We start from the raw sequence: 20,383 nt of genomic DNA, 5'->3' as shown, positions 1-20,383 counted from the left end.
AATATCAGGACAATGAAGGTGGTACTGCTGCTTGGGCTGTTGATCTTTAACCGCTGCCCAGTAGTCATCCCTTATGTCCTTTATAGCAAAAATTTACAAAAACAAGGTCCATTATATTAACCACCTTTCTCACTATATTAGGCCCCCTTCACACGTCCGGGAAAAAACACGCACTTGTGTTACGTCCGTTTTTCGGGTCCGTTTTTGTGTCCTTTTTTTGTGTCCGTGTGCCATCTGTGTGAATGCCGTATGCTAGCCGTGTGTGCGTGTTGGTTGTCCGTTTATGCGTGAGAGAAATAACTGACATGTGTATGTGTTGTCCGTGTGAATTTATGCGTGTTTGTGATGCACAATGTCGTAGATACATACCCGCTGACAGCAGACAGAGTCGCGCGTAGAGAATGAACTGGGGTGAACTTCACCCGACTTCATTGTCATACCGCGGCTCTGTCTGTGTCGCGTCCTGATTAGCGGTCACACGTGAAGGATTCACCGGTGACCGCTAATCCCCAGAGTGACTGAATGGAGTACCCCTCTCTCATATTCACCGCTCCCCGTTCACCGGCGCGGCGCTGCACGGCTGTTCTCTAAACTCCAGCGGCTTTTCCTCTTTTGAAAAAGCTGGCCGCTCATTAAACAATCTCGTATTCCCTGCTTATAAAGGATTGTTCGGGGGTGTGTGTTTATTTACTGTAACTTACAAGTTAATCATGGAAGGTATCTCGGGGAGACGCCTGACATGATTAATCTAGGACTTATTGGCAGCTATGGGCTGCCATTATCTCCTTATTACCCCGATTGCCAACGCACCAGGGCCAATCGGGAAGAGCCGGGTAGAGTCCCAGAACAGTCGCATCTATTGTATGCGGCCATTCTGGGCGGCTGCTGGCTGATATTGTTAGGCTGGGGGGCTCCCCATAACGTGGATCTCCCCATCCTGAGAATACCAGCCTTCAGCCGTGTGACTTTACCCTGGCTGGTATCAAAATGGTGGGGAACCGCACGTCGTTTTTAATTATTTATTTATTTTTTTCACTGCACAGTATAGTCCCGCCCCCCGGCTGCTGTGATTGGTTGCAGTGAGACAGCTGTCAATCAGTGTGGGGGCGTGTCTAACTGCAACCAATCAAAGGCGCTGGTGGGCGGGGAAAGCAGGGAATACGAGATTGTTTAATGAGCGGCCGGCTTTTTCAAAAGAGGAAAAGCCGCCGGTTTTTATAGAACAGCCGTGCAGCGCCGCGCCGGTGATCGGGGAACAGTAAGTATGAGAGAGGGGGGAGACTGACCGACAGACAGCGAGAGAGGGACAGACAAGACAGAAAGAGACCGACAGACAGACAGGGAGACCGACCGACGGACTGAGGGAGATTGACAGACATAGACAGGAAAAGAAAAAATGACCGACATCGCTAGAAAAAAGCACAAAACGTACACGGAGCATACAGAGATGCATCCGTGTCACGTATTGTGCGCACATAACCATTGACTTTCATGGTGTCCGCGTGTGCGTGTTCCGTGCAGAAAACGGACATGCTTCTGTGCAAAACGGAAACACGTACGGATCACAGACACGGACACACGGACATCATGAAATAACGCACGTGTGACCTCAAACATAGATTAACATTGGTGCACGTTTGGCCGTGTCTCCGGTACATACAGAAACGGGCCAAACATGCACGTGTTTCACGGACGTGTGAAGGGGGCCTTAGAGTGTTATAGTGTAAGTTCCTTAGATGTTCCCCTAAATATAATGGAGTTAATAAGGGGATGTAGACAGTAACCCTAAACCGTGTTATCTCCATATTTGGGTTTCTTCCAGGTAGTGACGTAGCTCGCGAGAGGTGTAGGGAATCAAAGTGGCAGCCAAAAATCCCTAATGAAAAAATTAGGAATGGTGCCACTAACACCAAAGATTCAGTGGACTGGACTTCTGACTTCAGCTGTCCGAGCAATTTGCTCTTTGGACTTCGCTGTATAGGCATATGGACTCCCTGCCCCTCCACTCTCCATCTGCGGACTATATAGCATCAGCGCCCTGGTACAGGCAGTGCCATGACGTCACTGCGTGGCACCACCTATGCCGGACCACTGTGTGAGCAGGGAAGAAGAGGACTCAATTGTTTGGATTAGGGGTGTATAAACATTTGGTGGGGGTAGGACAAAGCTGATTTTGTTAATTCGAGTGGTGGCACTCATGGTGCATCATTACTGTTAAGGAGGAGTTGTTATTACTTTCTAAAGTGGGCACTCTGATGGCATTATTACTGTATTAGGGGTGTAATATTTGTCTTGGTCCAAATGTTGGCAATGACTGTTTCCAGGTATGCCAGTTTCCTCCAATACTCCAAAGACATACTGGTAAGGAATTTAGATTCTGATCTCCATTGGGTACAGGTAACAATGACAACTTGTCATAGGGAATGTACTGACGGACCATGGGTTTCTAAACTGGCCCTAAGACTCGAGACCCTGTGCTGTCTCAATTTTCGGAGGTAAACTTGATGGTAGCCAGGTCCGAGCCCTCAATGTGACCCTGTCTCCTGTCCGAGCCCTGATCTTACTCCCTCCACCCTGGGAGCGAGTCGGAAACCCAGAAACAAACCCCACAGAAAAGACACGGCCAAGGGAGGACGAAACCTTGTACACACTGCACACAAAGGAGAGACAATATGTGTACAGGGGTATAAAGAAAAGGGTAGGTAATAAACTCACAACAGGGGAACGTTCACACGATGCAGAAAAGCAACTGTTGTTCACCATGAACTGACAACCGCTGAGACTAGGATCGCTGATACTATTTTCAGTGGCCTCCTATTACACTCCCCAGCCTTAAATAGGAGGAGACCAACTGTGGAAGATGTGGCTCTTAGAAGAGTTGCACACTGCTCCAAAATGGATTAACTCCTGCATGATTGGGAGCAGTGAAACAACTCAGCCGATGCCCAGCCGAGCTGAGCATTTAAAAGAGACCAGGTTGCTTGTCGGACTCTGCAGTGTGAGCAGAGTCTAACGCCGTGGTAGTAATCAACACGTGCGGATCCAGACACAACTGACAACACATGACACAACTACTGTGAAGTGCCGAGGAATATGTTGGTGCAATATAACCAATATGGACCACCCTTTTTGCCTGTGCACCTGTGATGAGCCTCTTTGGTTGATGGAAACATTAGGATTCCACATGGAATGCACACAGATCATAAAGAAAGAAAATATCCCCTTCCTTGAAGGTTCTCAGACTAAGCGCCAGGCTTCCCCTATTCACGCCTATGTGGGGTAAGTAGGACGACAGTGCTAGATGTCCGAAATGATCACTCCTAGCCATCGCAGTTACGTGACACTCTCTCTGACATGTCCCACTAACGTCCTTGAGATGTCCACTTCCATGTTAGAAGAGTGAAGTCATCTTCAGCAAGTAGATAGCAAAGAGTTGCTTCCCACTAATGTAGCGCTATGTGGGAGGTTGGGGAAGTGATTTCATGAAGGTCAGAGACTGCACTTCAACATTACCTTAGTTTGGGAATTTACTTCTCAAGTATTTCTGCAGCTTTGTGTGAAAGACAAGATTCATCGACTCGTGATCTCATTCCAGGAGTAGTGCTCAGAAAGAGCCGAAATTCCCAGCTCGGACTAGTCTGACCTGAGACAGCTTTCGTGCTTGACTTGACGAGAGTACAATAGACTTCACTGTGCCCAAAATAACTATCTGTCATTTCCTAAATTTCATGTCTTTTTCCTCTGTTATGCCTTCAGATACTTGGAATGTGTCAAAGCCTGGGGCACCTTTCCGGCTGACTTCAAATATTTTGGGTGTCATTGAGATTAGTGGATGTCCGACGCTTCTTGTCATGTTTGATGTGAAATCCTTGCATGTCTGTTATACGGCTTTGTATTTTTAGGTACACATTTCCCTATGGGCTTCACTTAGTGTTAATATTTTTTAGGGAATACTTTTCATGTAAACAGTATCAGATATTAAAAGGGAGTGACTTCATCCAAACAGTGCCACCCCTGTCTGCAGGTGGTGTCTGGTATTGCAGCTTAGCCCAGTTCACTTTAGCGGCTATGGGCCCTAGACAGGATCTTTAAATAAAGTACTAGAATAAGTAACACAAAACTTTAATTTTACGTGAAAAATGTTGCCTTTTCATTAGAAATGGCCACTATTTCCATATATATATATATATATATATATATATATATATATATATACACACACACACACACACACACACACACACACACACACACACATACATATAACTATATACTTCCCACCACCCACCTGACCATTTCACATTGCTGTTTTCTGTTAGTTGTTGCTATTTTAGTTGTTCTCAATCTCTAAATCCCCCCATACACATTAGACTAATGGTGGTTGAACTCTCCAATATCAATGGGTTTGGCTGAAAATCTCATATGTATGGTGGCCGGTCAACTGATGGTTGGGGAGATGTTGATTAGACACCTCCGATGTCGGACTGCTATTCACTTTGTCTCCTGGAGATAAGCTGGTGGTAGTGATGTCTGTCGTCGGCTTTCTCATAGAGCACACTGGACCACTTGGTTGAACGAGTGTTCTTGTTTATGGGAGAGATGGTTGTCATCCAAACAGTTGGCTGAAGCATTGTTTGGCCAACAGCCATCCAAACGATCGGCCGACGTATTGTTTGGCTGATAGCAATCCAAACGATCAGCCGAAGCATTGTTTGGCCGATAGCAATCCAAACAATTGGCCAAAGCATTGTTTGGCTAACAGCCATCCAAGTAATCAGCCAAAGCATTGTTTAGTCGACAGCAATCCAAATGATTGGCCAAAGCATTGTTTAGTTGACAGCCATCCAAACAATCGGTCAAAGCATTGTTTGGCTAACAGCCATCCAAGTAATCAGCCAAAGCATTGTATAGTCGACAGCCATCCAAATGATTGGCCAAAGCATTGTTTAGTTGACAGCCATCCAAACAATCGTTCAAAGCATTGTCTGGCCGTCAGCCATTCAAACGATTGGCTGAAGCGTTGTTTGGCCGACAGTCGTCCAAACGATCAGGCGAATCATTGTTTGGCTGATAGCCATGCAAACAATCGGTCAAAGCATTGTTTGGCCAACAGCCATCCAAACAATCAGCTGAAGCTGTGTTTAGCAACAGCCATCCAAACGATCCTCTGAATCATTGTTTAACGACAGCCATCCAAATGATCGGTCAAACATAGTTTAGCCTACAGCCATCTAATGTGTTTGGCTCAGAATGTAATGATGTTGGGTACGGTACAAAAAACTGGCATGATGTTACCTAGTAGTGATAGATAACTACATGGCTTGGTTTCTCAGAGTTGTCTGGCCTGACTGGACATCCAGTATGCATGCAGGTGTCCTGATTCTTGCCAATTATCAGATGTCAATGGAAAAGTAAACATATCCAATTTTGATGCTCTCACCTAAGATAAGCCACTGCCAGGGGTGCATGGGTAAAGCTTTTTTGCCTTTCCCCTTTCGGAAATCACACATGGTCAGCCAAACAATGAGTGGTGGGGGAAGTTGTGTTGGAAGGAGTCATCTGAAGCATATGGCTAGCTTAGCCAGCCTAATCTTTAGGCCCAAAGTTCCCCAGTCGCTCCTTTTTGGTTCAACAACCACTGAAGATGATGACCATGTTTTATTTCCAAAAAATGTTCATGTAGCCTTCCAAATTCTCCTTTTTGTGCGTTTTGGTACCGGACAGTTGTCATGATCAATTTCTATAACTAGATTGTGACATACTGTATTTTTTGGATCTCCTTTTTAGGGGGGGGGAAGGTGTTTTTTTATTTGTTTCTTTTGTTATTGGGTTCCCCTGACTGTGCTGTAAAATATATTTAGGGATAGGTTCATTCCCTAAAATTTTCCCAGGAGATGGTTGACTTTTAAGAAATTAGTCTGGAAGCCCAACTATTTTGAGGTTAATCGGTTTAGGAGAAAGAAATGGCTCTGTAGGAACAAAGAACAAGTCTCATCAAAGGCCACCTTAGCCGCTCGTCTTCCCCTGCCACCCTCATTACTGCTATCAACACGTCTTCTCCCTTTCAGGTTTGACAGGTGTAATGAAGGGTCAGAGTTGTGACAGTTCTGCTTGTCGATTCCATGAGTGTCCAAACTCCAGAGCGAAAATAACCCAGGTCCAACGAGCCACAGGATCTAAAAATTCCCCTGGATAAATGCAACCATTGTAGTATAGCAGCGAGTCCTGAAACTCGATCCTCAAAGTAGGTTGTCAAGCTTTTGTGACCAAGTGAGGAAACTATTAGGCTATTGTTTGTGCCCCTATTCTTTTCCTCAAATCATTAGAGAAAAAAAAACCACATTATTAATAGGTTCGGAGATAACCAAAGACATGGACTAAAAGCAAACAATTTCCTGCTTGTTAACCCTTTCATCTGCTTCCTTTGTTCAGGTCTACGTGAACGGAGAGTGGGTCACCAGCATTGGAGAAGGAGGAAGCTTTGGAGAACTTGCATTAATCTATGGCACCCCGAGAGCTGCAACGGTCAAGGCCAAAACTGACCTTAAGTTGTGGGGTATCGATCGGGACAGTTATAGACGTATTCTTATGGTAAGTTGGCCTCATTAATATTTCATTAAAGCAGTCATAAGGCCCTTGATGATTGTCAGAATGCTCATAAGACATAGGAACCTGCATTCCCTATATTTGGCTTTGTAAAAATACCCACAGGTTAGAAGACCAATTAGCACATCGTAACGGGTATATGCAAACTCTAGTAATACCCGTTTGGCCCCATATACTCTACAGATACCCAATACTTGCCAAGTGTAAAATTAGTGCCAAAAGACTTCATACATTTTTTACTGGCGCTTCTGAAAGGACCTTTACATCTATTGGTGAGCTCCACAAAATACTGGTCGGAATGGAATTGAGTTTACCGATTTGGTTACACAATGCAGTGGGCAAGAGACGGGGATCATTTCTGGCCAAGGGCTAAATGGCTCTATCTGGCTTTAGACTCTGACTTCGCATGTCAAAATTCTACAAAAACATGGATCTTGCCACTTCTGGTTGCCAACCTTCTTACAGTATTCTCATGCAGTATTTTAGAAAATAAGAGTTGATGTCAGTAAAGCCTTCCACTGATGTTGCAGGACTTGGAATCCTAAAATGAAAGTTGGCTCCTAAAGCATTGCTATTAATAGGATTTCCCGAACATGTGTCAGGAGCTTATCAGAAGTGGAGTTATTTTCATAACCCAGGTTACATTTTAATATAACCCATTTCCAAAAAGTCAGAAACACCTCTGACTCAATTTCATTTTTTAAACAAGAGGACAATGTCCAGATATGGTTCGAAATCAAGAAGATCCTGCTTCGGCTGTGAGTAGAGATGGACGGATCTATATGCGGGACTCCGGTAGAGAATCCTGGTCAATGGCACCTGGCGACTAGAACAAGATCCTGCTTCGGCTGTGAGTAGAGATGGAAGGATCGATTCACGGGACTCTGGTAGAACATCCGGGTCAGTGGCACCTGGCGGCTAGAACAAGATCCTGCTTCGGCTGTGAGTAGAGATGGAAGGATCGATTCACGGGTCTCTGGTAGAGCATCCTGGTCAATGGCACCTGGCGACTAGAACAAGATCCTGCTTCGGCTGTGAGTAGAGATGGAAGAATCGATTCACGGGACTCTGGTAGAACATCCGGGTCAGTGGCACCTGGCGGCTAGAACAAGATCCTGCTTCAGCTGTGAGTAGAGATGGAAGAATCGATTCACAGGACTCTGGTAGAACATCCGGGTCAGTGGCACCTGGTGGCTAGAACAAGATCCTGCTTCGGCTGTGAGTAGAGATGGAAGGATCGATTCACCGGACTCTGGTAGAACATCTGGGTCAGTGGCACCTGGCGACTAGAACAAGATCCTGCTTCGGCTGTGAGTGGAGATGGAAGGATCGATTCACAGGACTCCGGTAGAGAATCCCGGTCAATGGCACCTGGCGGCTAGAACAAGATCCTGCTTCGGCTGTGAGTAGAGATGGAAGGATCGATTCACGGGTCTCTGGTAGAGCATCCTGGTCAATGGAACCTGGCGACTAGAACAAGATCCTGCTTCGGCTGTGAGTAGAGATGGAAGGATCGATTCACGGGACTCTGGTAGAACATCCGGGTCAGTGGCACCTGGCGGCTAGATGTGAGACCCACGAATCACATCTGTGCATCACGTTCCACCAGCCTTGGCTAATCAAGCCATAGGCTGGGATATCTGAAGCAGTTTGGGGACAAGGTGAACAGGTTACCGTACTAAACTTGGAAAAATCCTTAAGGCGCCTATCAATCCACAGCGCCAGCTGTGCTACCATTTGGCAGGAGCGTGGAGATCCAGTGGTTAAGCTGCTGCGTCAACATCTTCACGCTGTGAATAACTCCATAGTAAGTTATTACAATGGAAGACCCTTTCTTTGTAATATTTGTTTGCTCTTCACAAGGCAATCTGTCAAGATCTGTTCCACTTAGCACGATCACAATGTTGTAATCGCCCATGAATGTAATACGCTAAATGATTTGTGTTATAAATAGCCAGAAGTTTTGAAGCGTCGGTGAGGTTGGCACTGCAGATCAGAGCGGGATTATCAGTAGACAGGAGAGGAATTCTGAGATGCACGAGTCCTCCTAGCGTGCTCCGAATCTGCAAATCGCAGCAAAAATATGTCACAGGATTACTACATTCAATCCACAGCAAACAAGTGGGCAGTTCACTTGTCATAGCCGTCTACCTCTGCTTCTGGCCTCTTCGTGAACCAGTACAGAGGGTCCTATTCATCAACCCTCGCATGTAAACTCACCTGTAATCAGAAACCCAACTTCCCTCAGTCTTACCACTGTCTTTATGCTCAATCACGTCTCTGTACGCCCGTAAAATATGGTTGTGGGTCTCTCACCGCTGATTAGCAGGGGGTTTTCACACCTGCGAAATCCTCCCGGAAAAATATCTCCATTCCCATACCTTGTCTGGAAATGCAACGTGTGGTCACACAAGGTGGACGAAGCAAAAATCACACATTTTAGACTCTACCCAATCACGGAGTTGACCTTGTGGTTTATTCATGACTTTCAAGGTCAGAAGAAGGATGTGGCCACCGGTCAAAAACATCTGATATCGGTCTTATCTCTTGAAATTCCTTCCTGGGGTTGGACATCAAGAGGTTGTAATGGATGTTATAGCTACCATATGATTCATTACCCATGGGAAACCAGAAAGGGAGTATTGTACTGGCTTCATCTGTAATTGACTCTCAGTACCGCAGCGGTAGCGGTCTAGACTTTCCATCTACAGCCTATAATGATATGCTAATTCCATGCAAATTACAACAAATCCCCTCTATTTCTGGATATTTGTGCATATGCTCTTTCCTTTATGTATCATGTGTGGTCGGAAAATGACGCCGTGTCTCCTTGGTGTCACCCATTCAAGATTATTTTCCCAAAAGGAGTCAACTTTCCAGCTTGATTCAGAACTGCCTGGATGGATTTATTATATTGTTATATATTAGATCTTTTTGAAGAACATGTTGGTTTGCCTTTTTACCCTATTAAAGAGAATCTGTTAGCAGGTTTTTGCTATGTAATTTGAGATCAGCACAATATAGGGGAAGGGAACCTGATTTCAGCGATGTTGCATTTACTGGGCTGCTTGCTGCAGTTTTGAGAAAATTACTGCTTTCTCTGTTGTAGAGCTTTGAATGTAGACCTCTGTATAATGTATCATCGGATGACTAGCTTCCTCGTGTCTCCTAGTCATCCTGCTCTGTATAACCCTCCCACATCACTGATTGGCAGCAGTACACTGTACATTGGCAGAAAGCTGCCAATCAGTGGTGAGGTCGGGGTTGCACAGAGCAGAAAGACTAGGAGCTACAAGGCAGCAAGTCTTCTAATGATAATCTCCTTGTCACAAGGAGATTTTCACAAACGTTGCCAACTATCATGACGGCATCATTCTGACACTCTGCCTGATAACTCCTCTGGTGTCTGTGATCTACGCAAGTAGACTTGGGCAATGACCTGGTGAGTGCTAATTCAGAGGCACGGTAGCAGGAGTTAATCTCTGCTAGTCTGCTTGTTAGGCTCCTTGATCGCCTGCCGTGAGGGAGCCAATCACATCTGCTTCCCTCCTATATATGCTGGCTGAATCCTTCCACCTATGCCAGCTATAGCTTATCCTAGTTGGTCTTGGGGAGGTGTGGTGTTCCAGACTATCTGGTGTGATATCTGTTGCTGTGTGTGATTGTGGAGTTAACCCTTAACTGTTATTGCCTTTTTATTGCTACCCTTCTGCTCTTGTTTTTCTCCTGATTCTCTTTTTGTCTAGTCCTGTGTGTGTGCAGTTTGTCAGAGTTTTGGTTTTCCCTTGCTGAGTGCTAGTTCAGAGGCAGGCTAGCAGGAGTTAATCTCTACTAGTCTGCTTGTTAGGCTCCTTGATCGCCTGCCGTAAGGGAGCCAATTACATCTGCTTGCCTCCTATATATGCTGGATGGATCCTTCCACCTATGCCAGCTATAGTTTATATTAGATATTCTGGGGAGGTGTGGTGATCCATACAATCTAATGTGATACCTGTTGATGTGTTCGGTTGTGGAGTTACGTTGCTACCCTCCTGCTCTTGTTTTTCTCATCATTCTCTTTATCTAGTCCTGTGTGTGGGCAATATGTCAGAGTTTTAGTTTTGCCTTGTCTGTCCTTATCTGATTACCATCTTGCTCCTACCCTGTCCCTCCTTGTGGGGAAGGTTGGTATTAGAGTAGTATTTCTCAGGAGTTTAGAAAGGCAAGGGACTCCGGCGTCTCCACCAATAGGAGTAATCTGGAGGTAAGGGATAGCCTACACTCCTCTAACATAAGGGACAGCATGGGAGCCCCCTGTCCCTCGCTATTCTATAGAAACATTGTGAGACTCCTGCTGATAAAACAATGATTTTATTAAACCTCCAAAATGCAGCCCAGTAAGTGACACATCCCTGGAATCAGGGTTTCTGCTCCTACATTATGCTAGTGTCAGATTAATCAGCAAAAACCTGGTGACAGCTTTTGCTTAAAGAATCAATTTATTTTTCTGGCGGCATAGCCATAGGAGGGCTTGTTTTTGCAGGACGAGTTGTAGTTTTTAATTACACCATACATTTTACCATATAATGTACTAAAAATAGGGAGAACATTCCAAATAGTATGAAATGGGTGAAAAATGCAAATCTGCCATTTTTTGGGGGGGTTTTGCTTTTACCGCATTTATTTGTGTAGTAAAAATGACCTGGAAACATGATTCTTCAGGGTATTACAATTACGGTGATATTTAAGTTGCAAAGACTTCTTTTTATTTATATGGTGAAAAAAAGGATTTTATAAAAAAAAACAAAAAAAAAAACAAAAAAACAAAAAACATTTGCAAGGTTATTGTCTCCTTTTTCCAAGACCCATAACGTTTTATTTTTTCCTGTTGACATAGCTTGTTTTTTTGTGTAGAGATGACGGTTTTATTGATACCAATTTGGAGAACATACAATGATTTGATCGCTTTCATTGTTATTTCTTTTTTTAGGGTGGTATGGTGACTAAAAAACACAATTCTGTCTTTTTGATTTTTTTCTCTCTTTACGGCACCTACTGTATGGTTTGGTTAAATTTATATATTGATAGATTGGACTTTTATAAATATGTTTTTTTTTATTTCTTCATTTTTAAAAGGGCAATAGGGGCATTATTTCAATTTATATTTTTTTATATTAAAAACTTGGTTTTCAATTTTTTACTTTTTCTTTGAAGCCTATTTAGGGATTTTAACCTGTGATCATCTTATACTATATACTACAATATCACATTGCAGTATATAGTGAAAGTCATGATTCTCCTATAGAGTTTAGTGCGTGTGCTGAGGAGTACCAAAATGTCACCGACAGGGGCCTTGAGGAAGCCCCTTGCTCCCATAGTAATCCATTGGTACCCTACGAATTGTGTTTCAGGTGGTCGATGGGAGCTCGTGTGCGCAAGCAGCAACAACAGACAGAGGTTGACAGCGTCATTTAAATGGTTAACAGCAGCAATTGGAGCTCAGCTCAGGCCGCTGACAGGGGTCTTCAGGAAGCGCCTTGCTGCCATAGTAATCCATTGGTGCCCTACGATTGTGTTTCAGGTGGTTGATGGGTGCTCGTGTGCATAAGCAGCAACAACAGACAGAGGTTGACAGCGTCATTTAAATGGTTAACAGCAGCAATTGGAGCTCAGCTCAGGCCGCTGACAGGAGCCTTCAAGAAGCCTCTTGCTGCCAAAGTAATCCATCAGTACCCTACGATTATGTTTCAGAGGGTCAACGGGTGCCAGTGTCCACAAGGAGCAATAACAGACAGAGGTTCACAGCATCATCTAAATGGTTAATAGCAGCAATTAGACCTTAGCTCAGGCCGTTGACACGGGTCGTCCTTTGCTGCCATAGTATTCCATCGGTACTGTACCATTGTGTTTTAGAGAGTCAACGGGAGCCAGTGTCCGCAAGCAGCAACAACAGACAGAGGTTGACAGTGCCATTTAAATGGTTAACAGCAGCAATTGGAGCTCAGCTCAGGCCGCTGATAGGGGCACTCAAGAAGCCCCTTGGTACCATAGTAGTCTATCGGTACCCTACGATTGTGGTTCAGAGAGTAAATGGAAGTCAGTGTCCGCAAGCAGCAACAACAGACAGAGGTTGATAGTGTTATTTAAATGGTTAACAGCAGCAATTGGAGCTCAGCTCAGATACAGATGCTGGCTGTGTAACACAGATGGCATCGACCGCATGTGGAGGGAGTTGAGCTTCAGAGAACTCTCCATACATAGACACCTTAGCGTTGACGTATCTACCATTTACATTAAGGGGTTAAAAGAGTTCTACACTTTGGACAGTCCCTGCTTGTTAGAAGGGTCCCTTTACATAAAAATGATCATAAACTATGCCCCTCACCAATCAGCTGTGATCTGGGAGGAAAACTGGTAGTGTTCATTTTACCTGCAGCACCTCCAAAGGTTAAATTAGGTATTACACTGTGAGCCTTCACATTAATGAGTTCTCTATGTAGTGCAGGTCCTCCAGAGAGATAGACACTTTTTGTTGTCAAGAGGACCTCCACCGTAACCCCCCCTCCCCTTAATAACTCCGAATTCCCTAATTAGACGGTTTGAAAACAGGTTAATTATGATGTTCTCATTATATTTCCGATTTCGGAATGAACAGAAAAAGCCACTTGTTCGGGGTGAGGTAGAGGCCCGGTCCTCACCTTTGGGCTCGGGCCTGATTGACTGACACTTGGCACGGAAAATTGGCCACTTGGTATTTTTTCTTGGCATCATTTCTGAAAAGCTTATCCCACAGCGCGGCAAAGCTTTGAAGATAATCTAAGCTCGCAATCTCTGTTTCATAGATACCTTCACACTGTGCCATATGACTTGTCCTCAACGCACAGGGTTGCTGGCCAAAGCCATATTTAGTACACGTTCTTCACACTGCATCCTTTCAGAGAAGTGCATGTGTTAACGCTACAAGTGCTGTACATTGGAAAAATGATGGGCTGGGGGTTAGTAATCATTTGTTTGTGAGCGGTTTTTGTACCGTATGTTAACACCTAATAGATAAAAGTGGAGCTCCACTTAGAGGCTATGCTGTCTGCTCTAGAAAAGTCATGTTTGGATACACTGCTAGGGATTTATGAGTCAGTATTGAAACGCCTGCCTGGATCCACAGACTCAGACGGGCTGTAATGGACAGGCTAGAGGGAACCACTCACCAAGCAGGACCCCCAGAACCCTGAAACCCCTTAACCCCTATACAGGGATTTGGAATTACACAGAGCCCAAGGTGATCACTACCTGTGGAAGGCAGCAGTCCGAGAGAGTAGTAGTCAGGCAGGGTCAAACCAGGAATTGCAGAGAATCAAGCAGGCAAGGACGTAATCAGAAAACAAAGCAGAGGTCAAATCCGGATCGGGCAGCGAGGTACATAAACAGCAGGCAGGAGGGTAGTCAGGAAACAAGCATAAGTCAAAACACAGGGATCACTAAGCAGAACAGGGCGGAACAGAACCAGGAATCCAGAACTATCTCTGGCAGTGACCAGCAGACAGGAGGGGAAATAATGTGGGCTTCACACGGTATGATCTATCATGCGATTGCATGATAGATCATACCCGCCCCCGTCGTTTGTGCATCACGAGCAATTAGTTGCCCGTGTAGTGCAAAGTCGTTAACCCCCGTCACACGTACTTACCTCCCGGGTGACGTCGATGTGGGCGGCGAACGTTTACTTCCTGAAGGGGGAGGGATGTTCGGCGCCACAGTGACGTCACACGGCAGCCGGCCAATAGAAGCGGAGGGGCAGAGATGAGCGGGACGTAAACATCCCGCCCACCTCCTTCCTTCTGCATTGCCGGTGGAACGCAGGTAAGCTGTGTTCATCGTTCCCGGGGTGTCACACGGAACGATTAACAACCTGACGGGCGATTTTTTAAAAGTGAGCGACATGTCAACGATGAACGAAAAGGTGAGTATTTCTGCTTGTTCACCACACGCTACGATATATCAGACGATGCCGGATGTGTGTCACTACCGACGTGACCCTGACGACATATCGCCCGATATATCGTACCATGTGACGCCCGCATAAGAAGGGTGTGGTGTCTTCCCATTGGTTGCAGCTGAATGATGGTAACTTTAGCTGGAAGACACACGCCACCTACAGTCAGCCAGTGGTATTGCAGATCCCAAGGAAACCTAGCTCAGTGAATGAGCGGAGCCTGCGCCCACCAGCGCCGCTGGCATCGACTCCTCTCCCATCACCAGCACTATCCACAGCAGGAACACGACGTCGCCTGGCGATCGGAGTAGAAGTCGTTGGAGCGGACTTCGGTGCTGACGTAACAAGTATACAGGGGTCCCTGATTCAGGACACCATTTATAAGCTGAAGCAGGGATCATGTGAGCAAGTGATTAGAGGACCCACCGGGCCACAGCAAACAGAAAACCCAGAGGAACTTGGCTATGGAACCACACCTGGTTTTCCCAAGAGCCTCTAATGGTGAAGGTGTTGTGCTGCAAGTGTGAGACTGGGTTCCACTCAGAAAGACTGAGTCTGCAATGGCTGGCCACAGGGGTACAGACACAGACAGTCTCTGAATTTAGGAACAGCAGCCGGTGTTGTGAATTCGCTCGGTATGGATGGATGTGGTAGCAGCAGTCTATGAGGATATTTGTGGCAGCGGGTACCGTAGTAGATGACCGGCATGGATACTCGCGGAAGCAGGTACTCTGGTAGACGACCAGTGTGGATAATTGCAGCAGCAGATATCGTGGTAGCCGACCAACGTGGATTATAATAGCAGCAAATTAGAAGTGCACTGAAACACAGACATGAATCAGCAGCAGAATATAGCTCAGTAACAGCAGCAGCACTGAAGACCTGAGAACTAGAAACGTAACTATCTCATTGCCCAGGCACCTCCCTTAAGTGGAAGGTGCCTTAAATACATGAAGCCTCACATTTGACCTGAGAGGCACTTCCGGGTTAGAGCACTCTGGCCCTATAAAAAACAGAAGCATGTAAATGCTCACAGCCTTCGGGCAGTCCCAGGAGGCCTTTGTGGTATGTGCAAGTTTTGGGAGACAGCAGCATAGACCGGGGGCAGGGCGGCTACCTCTGGGCAGATGGATGACGTCCCCGACGGGGAAGGGGGCAGGACAGCACGGAGTCACTGGCATGGTCATTGCAAGCAGCAAATAGTCTCTCATTCTGGAGGACTTTGCAGGTCTATGTGATTTACAGACTGCGTAATTCCTCTTTTCCCCTGTAGAAGTGCTGTGGAGTAATTGGACACTTAGACGTAGCTGCAGATTAGAGCTGATCGCTTCGGTTCCCAGCTGAGCTGTCAATCACACTCTGTCTGCAAGTCAAGTAGGACTCTCAATTTTTTTTTATGAGTCTTTACAGCTTTTTACATGAAAATACTGAATTAAATGATAGACAACTACATATCCCTAAGCTTAAATACGGTAGTTTAGGAGCTCTAAAAGTAAAAAAAAGTCACCAAAAATGTCAGGGGAGTTCGTAATTACAAATTTATTGATCTAAAACCTTAAAGAAGACCTGTCACCTGCTCAAAAAAACCTTGTAAAAATCCCTGAGCTCTCCTAATTTTGCTGCTGTTTTCTATTTTGCGCTGCAGCGATCCATTCATTGCAGAGATGTTGACATTTGTTGCATTTGGAGCACAATATGTGAAATCTCTACATAGTTTTTTCTCCCCACCCAGATGCTGCCAATCACAGCTAAATCTCCGTCACTGCCCGTGCTGTGATTGGCAGAATGTGGGACGGAACGGCGAGAGAAGACTATGAAGAAACACATAGTTACACTACTAACAGAGATTTCACATACTGCCCTTCAAAACAACAAATGCGAATATCTCTGCAATGAAGTGAGGCAGTGCAAAACTGATAAAAGCAGCAGAATCAGGAGAGCTTAGGAGACAAGGTATTTCACTCATTTTTTTTAGCAAATCCTTTTTAAATATTTGTAAAAATATTTTTATATATATATATTATAATATACATATATATATATATATATATATATATATATATATAAAATATTAAATATTTAGTAAAAATGTGGCTGTAGATCAAAATTATTAAAAACTGAATTACACCACCAAAAGACAATGTCTGCAAACAGGATAATCGGACATATTGGAATTTCAAAGTATCCAATTTATTTTGCTTTTAAGGAGAATAAGTGGCTGTCAGATGTTTCTGACTTCAGCAAAGTCCTCTCTCCCCTTGTATTAGGGGAGTCATGAGGAATCTCTGCCGATTGAACGAGGCTTAGCTAAAAAACAGAAGCGCTAATAGGGTTTTACCAGATAAGCAACAGGTTAGTATATAAAATAATACACTCACCAATTGTGGTTGTGAAGGGTCACAACCACCCTATAGATAACATGAGATAATGGCAGCTGCCGCGGCCCCACGTGGAGATGTCTTCAGGGTAGGAAGAGAAAGAGGGGGTTAATCCCGCGCAATCCGCCAAATAAGATAATTTAATCACTCTTTTATTCCATAGGTCTACGCGTTTCGAGGTGTAAAAACCTCTTCCTCAGGACCAGAATATCAAAAATGTTTGATATTCTGGTCCTGAGGAAGAGGTTTTTACACCTCGAAACGCATAGACCTATGGAAAAAAAGTGATTAATTTCTACATCTTATTTGGCGGATTGCCCGGGATTAACCCCTCTTTCTCCTACCCTGATTGAACGACGCTTGCTGACCACTAGTGCCTTTACCTTTTGATATTCCATAATATCTAGTCCGCCCATTGGTACTCAGATTTATGATGGTGCTTGTATCTGGATATGAAACACGGGCCAATATAGTGTGACACAATTATATTTATATATACTGATAGCTTATATGTTTGCATTGTGACTACAAAATCATTATATTTGTTAATAATGTTGCTATTTTTTATTATTAGCTGTTATTACCATTACCGTTGCCTTTTTTTTGTTATTTTTTGGCTTTCCTAGCACTTAATGCATCCTTCCATTGTTTTCTTTCTCGTAAGTGTCACCTTCCTGACCAATTAATTCAGCTCTCCAAATCTGCATTGATACATTGAAATTTTTTTTCTCTTTTTTTTGCCCCGAAGGACTTTTAAGAGGCTTAGTATGGGGGGTCTTGAGAGATCCAGTTGTCCTAAGCCTCTTAAAATCTAAAAGCATTCCTGCCCTATTTATAGTCGGGTCACTTGCCTCCTATGTCCAGACAACAGTGGGGAGTATCGCCACCAATTTTTTGCCGAAATAAACCTTCCTTGTCTCTTAACACACTCAAGGATGATGGGAATGAGAAAAAGATGTCCAAAACTTTTTTTGTTAAATTTTATCATAAATCAATAGTATGTATGAAAATAAGAAACTTTCTAATATATCTTATCAGAGAAACCCTCTATTTTCTTCTTCTGGACTGATTTTTCATTCTCAAAAATCCCAAAATAATGGTAAAATCTGTCTTAAAACTTTCCCATTACGGAGATAGGACATGACAGTTGGTGCTCGTAAAGTTCGATGAAGAACAGTAAGGGTATTTGCACACACTGAGCATTTTCTGCACCAAATACTGCATAAATTACATGTGTTTTTGATACTTTTTTTTAATTCTTTTTCAATGCATTAGGCTTATCCTAATTTTTGGAATCTTTGGGACACATTTATTAGTACTAGCATATACTGTATATTGTGATATATAAGTAGGTATGGAAAAAAAACTGTATAAATATAAGACTAGGTGCATACAGAGGTTTTTCGGAGGATTTTGAAGCAGATCCGCTTGAAAATTCTCAAAAGTTGCTTTGAACGCTCTTCCTATGCATTTCTATATCAAATCAGCTTTGCTCTACATTTAGGGATTTTTCTTATAGCTTTTCTGACAAAGTTTTGAAAAATAAAAAAAGGTCACATCACTTTAAGTGGTTTCCTCTTGGAATCTGCTCAGAATGCTGAAAGACAAATAGTGTGGAAAAAACCTCTTTAAAATCTCTTAAAGAAGATCTGTCACCAGGTGAAAAGTGGGCAGTTTTTGCTCTTATTCTATAATACTGTAAAATTGCACATTTTAGGGTGGCCAGCCTAAGACGCACCTGTGCATTAATCATACTGCCCGGAAAAGGCGCACCTGTGCATTAATCATGCTGGCCAGAAAAGGCGCACCTGTGCAATAATCATGCTGGCCAGAAAAGGCGCACCTGTGCAATAATCATGCTGTCCAATCTTAAAGAGCAGCTGTCAGTTTGTTTTATCTCTTCATAAATCAATAGTACGTGTGAAAGTGAGAAACTTTGCAATATATCTTATCAGAGAAACCCTCTTCTTTCTCCTCCTGGACTGATGAAAAGTGGGGCGTTTTTGCTCGTATTCTGTAATATTGTAAAACTGCACATTTTAGAGTGGCATCTTATTGTGACCAGCCTAAGGCGCACCTGTGCAATAATCATGCTGGCCAGAAAAGGCGCACCTGTGCAATAATCATGCTGTCCAATCTTAAAGAGCAACTGTCATTTTTTTTTTTATATCTTCATAAGTCAATAGTACGTATGAAAATAAGAAAGTTTGTAAAATATCTTATCAGTGAAACGCTCTTCTTTCTCGTCCTGGACTGATGAAAAGTGGGGAGTTTTTGCTCGTATTCTGTAACAATGTAAAACTGCACATTTTAGAGTGGCCTTTTATTGTGACCAGCCTAAGGCGCACCTGTACAATATTCATGTTGGCCTGAAAAGGCGCACCTGTGCAATAATCATGTTGTCCAGTCTTAAAGAGCAACTGTCATATTTTTATTTCTTCATAAATCAATAGTACATATAAAAATAAGAAACTTTGCAATATATCTTATCAGAGAAACCCTCTTCTTTCTCCTCCTGGACTGATGAAAAGTGGGGAGTTTTTGCTCTTATTCTGTAATATTGTAAAATTGCACATTTTAGGGTGGCCTTTTATTGTGACTAGCCTAAGGCACACCTGTGCAATAATCATGCTGTCCAGTCTTAAAGAGCAACTGTCAGTAATTTATTTCTTCATAAATCAATAGTACATAAGAAAATAAGAAACTTTGCAATATATCTTATCAGAGTAACCCTCTTCTTTCTTCTCCTGGACTGATGAAAAGTGGGGAGTTTTTGCTCGTATTCTGTAACATTGTAAAACTGCACATTTGAGAGTGGCCTCTTATTGTGACCAGCTTAAGGCGCACCTGTGCAATAATCATTAGGTGTATAGATTATCTCGGCTCACTAACAGAGATTTAGACAAATTTGTGAACAATATTTGAGAGAAAAAGGCCTTTTGTAAATAGAAGAAGTCTTAGAGCTTTGAGTTCAGCTCATGAAAAATGGGAGCAAAAAATAGAAATGTTATGTTTATATTTTTGTTTAGTATACAGTCATATGAAAAAGTTCGGGCACCCCTATTAATGTTAACCTTTTTTCTTTATAACAATTTGGGTTTTTGCAGCAGCTATTTCAGTTTCATATATCTAATTACTGATGGACTGAGTAATATTTCAGGATTGAAATGAAGTTTATTGTACTAACAGAAAATGTGCAATCCGCATTTAAACTAAATTTGACAGGTGCATAAGTATGGGCACCTCAACATAAAAGTGACATTAATATTTTGTAGATCCTCCTTTTGCAAAAATCACAGCCTCTAGTCGCTTCCTGTAGTTTTTAATGAGTTCCTGGATCCTGCATGAAGGAATATTTGACCATTCCTGTTTACAAAACAATTCCAGTTCAGTTAAGTTTGATGGTCGCCGAGCATGGACAGCCGCTTCA

General features: G+C 43.5%; 1 protein-coding gene across 2 annotated transcripts in view; it reads left to right on the top strand.

The window, feature by feature from the left end:
• PRKAR1B (protein kinase cAMP-dependent type I regulatory subunit beta) overlaps window positions 1-20,383 on the top strand; it is a 221,518-nt gene that overhangs the window by 149,097 nt on the left and 52,038 nt on the right. For both annotated transcript variants that reach the window (XM_075318062.1, XM_075318061.1), the window contains exon 7: window positions 6,433-6,591. In XM_075318062.1, coding sequence (XP_075174177.1) covers window positions 6,433-6,591 — 159 coding nt within the window. The remainder of the gene's footprint in view (window positions 1-6,432; window positions 6,592-20,383) is intronic.

Source organism: Anomaloglossus baeobatrachus, chromosome 7 (genome assembly GCF_048569485.1).
Source record: "Anomaloglossus baeobatrachus isolate aAnoBae1 chromosome 7, aAnoBae1.hap1, whole genome shotgun sequence".
NCBI lineage: Eukaryota > Metazoa > Chordata > Amphibia > Anura > Aromobatidae > Anomaloglossus > Anomaloglossus baeobatrachus.
This window is presented reverse-complemented; position numbering and strand designations above follow the sequence as displayed.